General features: G+C 41.4%; 1 protein-coding gene across 1 annotated transcript in view; it reads right to left on the bottom strand.

Annotated features, from left to right (window-relative positions):
- ACAD11 (acyl-CoA dehydrogenase family, member 11) overlaps positions 1-8145 on the bottom strand; it is a gene marked incomplete at both ends in the record, with an annotated part of 23706 nt that extends 15561 nt beyond the window's left edge. Inside the window, 10 exons of the mRNA XM_010159401.1 lie at positions 437-575; positions 958-1035; positions 2704-2827; positions 2971-3077; positions 4089-4210; positions 4888-5035; positions 6590-6736; positions 7198-7359; positions 7685-7810; positions 8046-8145. Coding sequence (XP_010157703.1) covers positions 437-575; positions 958-1035; positions 2704-2827; positions 2971-3077; positions 4089-4210; positions 4888-5035; positions 6590-6736; positions 7198-7359; positions 7685-7810; positions 8046-8145 — 1253 coding nt within the window. The remainder of the gene's footprint in view (positions 1-436; positions 576-957; positions 1036-2703; positions 2828-2970; positions 3078-4088; positions 4211-4887; positions 5036-6589; positions 6737-7197; positions 7360-7684; positions 7811-8045) is intronic.
- Positions 8146-9269: the final 1124 nt, after the last annotated feature.

Genomic DNA, 9269 nt, shown 5'->3' with positions numbered 1-9269 from the left:
TTGAACACTTCCAGGGGTGGGGCATCCACAGCTTCTCTGGGCAACCTGTGCCAGTGCCTCACCACCCTCTCTGGGAAGAACTTCTTCCTGATATCCAATCTAAACCTCCCCACTTTCAATTTAAACCCGTTACCCCTTGTCCTGTCACTACAGGCCCTTGTAAAAAGTCCCCCCCAGCTTCCTTGTAGCCCCTTCAGGCACTGGAAGGTGCTATAAGGTCTCCCCGGAGCCTTCTCTTCTCCAGGCTGAACAAGCCCAACTCTCTCAGCCTGTCCCCATAGCAGAGGTGCTCCAGCCCTCTGAGCATCTTCGTTGCCTCCTCTGGACTCGCTCCAACTGGTCGATGTTTACTTCTTGAGACACACGACTTGTAAGGCGTAAGGTGCCCAACTTTTCAGTGCCCCCAGCGCTGTAGTTACGGGACACGGTTACTAACCTGGAGCGTGACAGTTGAAAACCTCAGGAGCAAAGAAGCATTTCCCCGTCTCCTCGGCTATCAGCGCGTAGTCAAGCTGGCTGAGACCACTGACATCTGGGAGGAAAAGGTTCCACAGACCTTCTGCTTTGGCCATTTCCTGGTGAAAGGATCAACAGAGGAAAAACATTAGCAATAAATCTTGAAAAAAGTAATTAAATTCTGGCTTGCTGCCCATTTTCATCCTTCCTGCCTAACACACCAGAAGCCTTTTTTCAATAGCTGTTTTCAACAGGTACAGTCGTTGACTGAAAGTTCAGGCATACCCCTCACGGAACTCACTTTTGCTTTCCTCCGCTCTCACTCGCATCTCTCATGTCCTTTCGCACACTTCCTTCTTCCTTTTCTTTTACTGTTCCTCACACTGCCTCTTTCCATGCAGAGAAACTTCTCCAGCAACACACACCAAACTTTCTTATGCTCCATGTCAGTGCCTGTTTCTTTTACTGCTAGAGGGCTCAAGAATATTTACCATCCCATACCTTCAGTCTCTCAAGCAGCAGTGGTTTTTTCCATTTTTCCTCAGTATTTCCATGTTCAGCATAATATTTTATTATTTCCTTAGAAAAACAATTAAAAAGATGCTGTTTAAACTAAGAACACGTTACATACACAAGTAATAATACGGCGTCTTTTCCAGGTCTACACCCCAAAGAACCAAAAAAAAGATACTCAGAGGTTTTTATTATATAGTTGGTTGCATTATAAAATTTAAAATATAACTGCAATCTATTAATTCTGCAAGACTTCAAATGCATCACAGACACGACCCCAGTCAGTACCTTATTTCATACAGGGAAAGGCCTTGGCGTGGTTTAAAACACGTGATGGTACAAGGTCAGTGTTTTCTGATGACACAAGTAACTGTTACCAACAGTGCGCACAAGAGGCACGAACCCACAAGTAAACAACAAATAAACGCCTGAGGTACGGACACTTCAGATCACAATGTTCAGATATATAAGCCAGTTCATCTTTTTCTAACTGAGAAAAAAACCACAAAGAATACATTTTCTTTTCCTGGCAAAATTATTCCTTTACAGATTATGTAAACAGTCATTCTGAGCACCAGTGATTAGTACTAATTAACACCGTGTATTCAGTAATACTTGTATTTTCACAAGCATGCTTTAGTGAGGCATGGGACTTCATCAAAGCAGGCCCAGAACTGGTTTCAGCACGAATAAAAGTAATGCCCTCTTCTGAAAATCACAAAATAAGGCCAATTCAGAAGTAGAATTTAAAGCCCTGATTCACAATCCCTCTTACCAGAAATAACTTGCAACACAACACTACTCATCTGCAAAACTTGCATGGCTATTTGTGGTTGGTTTGTTTTTAAAGCAAGTACGTGAATCACTGCAAAGCTTCCTCGGACAATCCCAAACCAGTTTCAGACAGATTTGTAAGAAACTTTGGGTTCAAGAGTTCCTGCTCTCAACCCCTCCTTGTGACAGGCAGATGCATTCCTAAATCTTTTGGGTTAATACCTTCTCTGCACTTCTGCCTGACTGGAAAAAAAAAAAAAAAAAAAAAGATATCAAAAAGACAAAAATCCCAGTTCTGCAACCTAAGTCAACTGTGCTTCCACGAAGTTAAAAGTTGAACCACCTTTCTCAGTGGAAAATTCCTAATCTCCCTAGGCTAAGCAGCAAAATGCTTCATCTCATTTCCCCTTCTACTAATTAGGGATATTTCTGTGGATAGTTCCTTATCTGATTGCAAACCTTTCCTGGTACTGCATATATTCAGGAATGAGGCTGCATTGATACACTATAGAATCCCCTTTTTGTCATAGAAGTCACACCTGAAGAAATAAGGCAGGAAACAGAAACATTAAACTCTCTATGGCTAAACCCGGCAGTTTCCATTTTCTAACTAAGTGTCTTTCTGTTTAGTATGTAAGAGTTGTACGTTTTTGTCAGTGTTAAAAGTGTTTTGGCAACTGCCTTTGAAAGTAACTCTTTCTAAAAGAGTAGTTCTTAAACTTTAAAAAGTAACTCTTATCTTTCATTTATAATGCATACAACATTTTCATTCTGAACAGGAATAATGCAAACTATAGTGACTTCTGTTAATATTTTGCAATGTCACAACTGGCACTGCCTGAAAATAAGGCCATTTGGAAAAAAACAAATAGGAGGACAGACTTCTAGACACAGATTTCATTTTTATAAACTCTAGTTGTAAAGTGTTCATTTATAAACAGGTTTATTAACAGCTTTTACCTTCTCAGCTGGATATACGTGCTGCTTCATGAACTCCTTGACCTTCAGCAGAACTTCTTGGCCTTTCCTACTTTGATGGAACAGCTCTCCAGAAATGCTGTGATGTGTGCTGCTGAAAAATGACCTGGAGAAGAACATTCAACACAATTAAGTCAGACCAGATTTTGCCTCAGAAAAACCTAAGCTGCCTTATGCAGGCATTTAAATAGGTGAAGACATTGTAAAAGCTTTGCCTTGCCTTCGACCGGCAGTTTAGACCACTCTTACCTTTTTGAGAGCTCTAACCCTCTCTCTGCCAACGGCTTCACAATTTTGGCAAATTCATGGCTATTCTCTGCAGAAGCATTTCCAATGAGATGCCTAGCATATACGCCCTAAAACCAAAAGAAAGGCATATATGGGGTGATTATGCGCTCAAAATTGCTTTTAATTGATCGGTGATTTATTCAACTACGGGAGTAACACTTAAATGCACATATTCTCGATAGGAAATAATTAGCACCCGGACAGATTTTACTGGGGTATGTTAATAATGGTTTTGGTCTGCTTCTGATATAATGGAGATGCTTGGTGCACAAGAGGAAAGAAACATAACCCACCTAAATGAAAATTAAAATCACAAAAAGTAGCAGAGGAAAACAAGAAAAGAAGTAAAAAGAAATGTCTGCACATGATACTGCAGGCCAGCCCAGCCTGCCCAACTGGCAACACCTATGATTATTACCCACGGCTAAATTAACTACCCACATACGCACTCTTACTCCAAATTAATACCAGAAGCTCATCCCACATTCAGTATGCTCATCTCATGCTGCAACTCATTAAAACATACTTACGCCCTACAATGCCTAATTATCTAATTAAACAGTTACTTCGGTTAACAATGAATCAAGGAAACTTGTTTTCCCCTACAGTCATATCTCAAGATTGGCCTCCTGTGCCTCTAACAAGCGGAGTTCCCAACACACCCTTCTTTGTCTGTGGGTGGCACCAACAGGGTCTTACTTATCTGTCCTGCTGCCTACTTTCATGAGAGGTGCAGAAATGTAGAGAGATCTTTGTTTCTCCGTAATACAGGATTTAAATTAGGCAGACAGTGCAAAAAAGTAACGACAAAATTGCTTGCATACTGGAACATCAATAAGAAAAATCCACATAGCCCCAGTTTCTTCCGTTTTAGCCTACTTCCCTAACACAATGTACTTTATGGAGGGAGAATTCTATCTCAGAGTTATCCGTCGTAAGCCTAAGGGACTGCTTCTAAAGCAACAAACTAAAATACTATGGTGCCAGTTGTTTTTTAAATATTATTCTTATTTTGAACAACTATTGCCAGCTACACATGCTCATCATCCAAGTTTCAGCAAACTGAAAGAACGTATTACCTGGCATATTGCTGCCATTTTAAAACATGACAAAGCAAGAAAAAAATTAAAGTTGGATAAAGTGGTGCTAATACCCCGACAGCGACAGTAAATGGAAACCAGTTCTTCAAATGAAGGCGTTTCTACAAAAAAAGACAGAATACTTTAAGAGTCAACACTTTTTATAATTTTTCCCACCTTATCCTTCAAACATTTGAACAGCTTTTTGAGATATTCCATTTACACAGTGAAAAACATATGATTTATGATTTCTAATGACCTAAGTGTGATATGGATTTCCGTTCCAGAAGGAAATAGGAGTTGTCAGAATTCCAGATAAGCGTAACACTTCCCACTGCCCCTCACCTCCACTCCAGGCAGTGGAAGGTGTCCCTGTCCATGGCAGGGGGGTTGGAACTAAATGGTCTTTAAGGTCCCTTCCAACCCAAACCATTCTATGATTCTATGAAATAATTTTCACCACCAGGACAGGGCTGTTGCCTGGGGTTTTTTGTGTGTTTTGGTATTTTTTTAAAATCAATTATAGATTTCCATTTAAATTTCAGTTTTCTTCCATTATCTCTAAGAAAGGTTCCAAATAAACTTTGACAGAAGCACCATACTGTGGCTAAGCCACAGCTTGTTAGAACAGGACTACCTTAAACCTCACCATCAGCATGTTTCCTGCAATGAAGAAAACAATAGAAAAGTCCTTTTCGGGTGTAAAATGATGGGCTTATTAACTTAACTTTTACAAAGTTAACGTACCAAACAGAAATCCACCCTAGGATTCATTTAAACAAAAAGATTAGTTTCATACCCACGGTGCCTTTGAAATCCAGGACAGTTCCTCGACTTAAGTCCTTAACAGAGAAAGGCCAGAAGTAGAACAGAGTGGTGTACGCCAAATCTGCTAGAGGATGGCCAGCAGTTGAGAGTTCCCAGTCCAGCACTGCCAAAACACGAGCCTTAAGCAAAAATAAAACCTCAGGTGAATGCTAGAAGATAAATTCTCTCCATCCACAGCTGCACAACCCACTTATTACCCAACAGCTTTATTCGGTTGCTAGGTGTTTAAAATTAAAAACACGCACTGTACCTGCCTACAGCAAACACAGATCCCTCAGCACTATGTAAGGGTCTGCAGAAAATTCACATCCACATGGTGGCAAAAAACGAGACATTTTTCCAAGTAAAATCTGGTTTCGAACACGGTTCTTTCTGTCAGAAACTTCCAAACGCTTCTAATGAAAATATGACTGAAATTAAATATCCTAATGAGCAGTAGTATTGAGAGTTGGGTTTGTTGTTTCCAGTCTTGTTGAACAGATGCTGTCGCACAGTCCTTTTGCACAGATACTCATGGACAGACCATGCATTTGAAAAACCCGATTTATCACAATATTATGCAGAGAATCGCACTTACATGGAGAACTGAATTTCTTAAACAGGACAGTCAATCACCGCCTAGTCAGTGGCATGAGCCCCTGCTGCAAGCACCCTCGCTACGGTGTCTTCAGCTGGGTGGGGGGAGACACCCAAACTGTCACTCTGATGAGTTCTTACGATCAAGCTGGCCTGCCATCCTGAACGACTCCTCCAGCCTACTCATGATCCATGGCTGCTTGAACCATGCTCGAGACACTTTGCTACACGGTCGTTCCCGCGTACACAGGAACAGTTCATACAGATTATTTCAAATCACCCATCGGCACTTTGGTCAATTCTTTCAGCTACACCAGCTGGGAGAGTCCCTGAGACTGCCAGATTCTCTGATGAGGGAGCCAATCAGCATATTTAAGCCTGCAAACACTGTCTATCAACTGATCTATGCACAACAGTAGGAATCTCCGGGATCTGTTGCTTTGTTGTGAAGCAGGCGTTGCAGGGTCCTGGTCACATATCCCAGACATGTCTTCTGGTCACAACACAGCAAGCAGCACGGAAAAAAATTAATGAAAAGGTAATTATGCCGATAGACAGGTAACACGCAGTTATTTCCACAAACTAGAAAAAACCACCTTTCTTTTCCCTAAAGATGCACGAGGAATTTTCAGGCTTTCCGTGATCTACGCGTGCTCCGTAACTAAGCAGATTTGGCTGATCGTTCTTTGCTTCCACCAGTATTTCCTATCCTGAATTCAGACCCTGTTCCAATTGAAGCCACACCACAGAGTTCAAGGGGCTTTGGGTCAGACCCACACAGTGTAATGAAGTGAGCCTTCAGTATGCCCCCAAGCTGGACTGAATTCAATGGGATTTATGCATATAAAATGTTTTGTCCCTGGACTTTGAAGTAGGGACTAGAGCTAATGAATAAATTGAGTAACTAGCTCCTGCAAGGAAAACCAGGATGGTATGACGCACTTCAACGCCATACACAGAGTGTGGAGAAAAGTTAAGCTCCCTACTGTCCCTTTCAAACATGTATCACGCACTAAAACACCCAGGTAGGTGCCTCAGCACATTGTGGGATTACAAACAAATGGAGTGGCAAAACCCACTGAACATGTTTCAGATACCTCTGTTGGGTGGAAGATGATGTTATCTATTCTGAAGTCCCCGTGAATGAGGCTTTCTTCACTATCATCAGGTGGCAAGTTGTTTGCTAACCACTCAGCCAGCTTGTTCACTGCAGTTGCATCATACTGTCTTTTCCAAGTTGATACCTAAAGAAACACAAAACACTCCAGCAGATTTTCCAACTGATTCACAGGTTTTACAAAAGCATGAAATTCTGAAGCACAGGCTCCTGGGCTTTGACTATTACTGTGTTACCTTCAAATTCAAGAAAACCCAGTACCTTTGCATTTGCAACTGTGAACTGGGAGATCAAAAGATGCATGGAAGACTACCTCTATTTTCTATTTCAACCCCATTTACATAGCCTATATTTAATATTACTCCAAAAGCAAATTAATACCATGCCCTGAGCATAGCATTACAGAATTGATCTGAATGTAGCAGTCACCTTATACTGTGCCCAAATAATTGAACTAAGTGAAGGTGTTTACTAGCTAAAATAAGATAGTTACTTTTATAAGTCATTAATAATTAATAATTCAGCTTGCAAATCAAACAAATCTTCCGAGACCTGAAAGAAGAAGACAATTTTTTTGAAGAGCTGTACCTGTCTTCTGCAGTACCCTGGTCCTCTGCCGTATCCTTGGAGACCCAATGACTGTAGATCAAAGGAGTGCAACAGGGCCAAAGTTTCCATCATTGCAATATACAAGGCAGAACGCTCTGCTGGGCCCACTTCAGGCAGCGAGAGGTCTCGGAAGATGCGACCCTAGAAACATGGTAAATTAGCTGTTTGGTGGGATGTACACATCAGATGAAGAGAAGCAAAGCTATATGGTTCAGGAGCACAAAATAAATGCAGAGAACCAACACTCCTCTCTTTCCTCATGTATTTTACTTCTTGCCCAGGACAGATGAATGGATTCACAGTAATCTGAAATCATTAGTATACAGGATTTATACTGGAAGGGAATTAAAATAACAGATATATTCAGTAGATGAAAGTCTGAATTAGAGCACTCAATCCAGATATCTTCAAAGCTTGAAAGTACCAGGAAATAAAAAATATTACTGTATTATGTCTAACAGCTAACCTGCACATGCTGCATTACATAAAAATCTGTTCCAATGACAGCAACATCACTGCAATACAACAGGGGCTCAGGCACTGGAAATCCAGCTGAAAATAAGGCTTTCTGCACACGATATTCTCTATCAACCTGAAAAACACACAGAAACTTAGGTTCAGTTAAAAGCTCCCAAACATAAATGAGTACAGTGAATGACAATGTATCCTCTTAATATTCAGTTACGTGTATAGCACAGAAAAACAGAAGTGATCCAAGAAACTCACTGTATTTCTAGACAGATTCAACAATGTGCCACGCCATCACGTACAGGACTAGGCCACCTGCAGTACAAACTGTTTGGAGCTTGCTGAAGGATGTTACTTACCTTGTGAGCTCTAGGTAAAATGGGGCCGTGGGGCTTCTTCCTGAGCACATAAGCCTGCCCACCCTTCTGAAGATAAAAGGTTGGATTTGACTGGCCTGAGCTGCAAAGAAAAAGATTGTAATTACTTTATGAATTCAAGTACTTAGGAATTGACAAACTATGGGAAAATAACGTAAGATTGGCAGAGAGGATTGTAAACATGCCCAAGCGACTTTCAGCTGATGTGTAGAAGAACACACACATCATACTAATTGTTGTCCAACACACCGCTGATGTGTAGAAGAACACACACATACTAATTGTTGTCCAACACACAAGGGTAAACAAGTAGAACACGTGTGTATAGATAATGTAGGCCTGTGATAGACTTAGAGGCACCCTGTCAAAGAAGCTTGAGATTCCTGCCCTGCTGTGGGAAAGATCAAAGCACAGCGGGAAACTACACCTGCGTGAATCCTTGAAATTCAGGTGAAAGCAGCAGGTTCGGTGATCCTCCAGCAAGGACGCAGCTCTGCAGTGCCTGTGTTCCCACCTGTCTGCCTCTGCCCAGGTGCTGCTTTGAGGATTCCCCGGTTCACGAGGGAAGGAAAATAAGCTTACCCTTTGCATTTCACCCGTGGTTTTGTGGTTGTTCCTACGTCCGTCCTGCCTGTGACGGCTCACATGCAAACTTTTAACAGAAATGATGCACTGCAAGAAAATGGCATGACAGATGCTTCTCAAGAGTTGAGGGGTTTTTGTGTTTGTTTTTTTTTTCTTTGGTTTGGTGGGGTTTTTTTCCCCAAACACAGTCTTACAAGTGTGCAAGTGATAGCCTATAAAATGGGAAGTCAAAGGCTCTATTCCTACCTACGAGAAAGATAGCTTCTTTCACTGCGGAGAGGTCACAGACACTCAATTTCTTCTCCTGTGAAACGGAGACAGCATTTACCTCCCCCCTAAAGAGACATCATTAATGTTTTCAAGGCACACAGTAGGTACTACCTTTAAAGCTTTCCAGTTTGGAGGAAATTAAACAGAGCAGAATTCACACTAGCCCATAACTGTATTTCTCTTCTGATGAGCTGTATTTTAAACAATGCAAGTGTTGAGAAAGCTCTCAAAAAAACTGAAGAATTCTCCACCGTATAGCCAGCCTGATCATCACATACATACGCTGTGCTTAAGGGACTGCCTACAGCAACTATAAAGTTTTGCAGTGACAAAGAATCACAGAAATTAGAC

This window comes from Eurypyga helias, unplaced genomic scaffold, assembly GCF_000690775.1.
Source record: "Eurypyga helias isolate BGI_N326 unplaced genomic scaffold, ASM69077v1 scaffold28159, whole genome shotgun sequence".
NCBI classification, from domain to species: domain Eukaryota; kingdom Metazoa; phylum Chordata; class Aves; order Eurypygiformes; family Eurypygidae; genus Eurypyga; species Eurypyga helias.
This window is presented reverse-complemented; position numbering and strand designations above follow the sequence as displayed.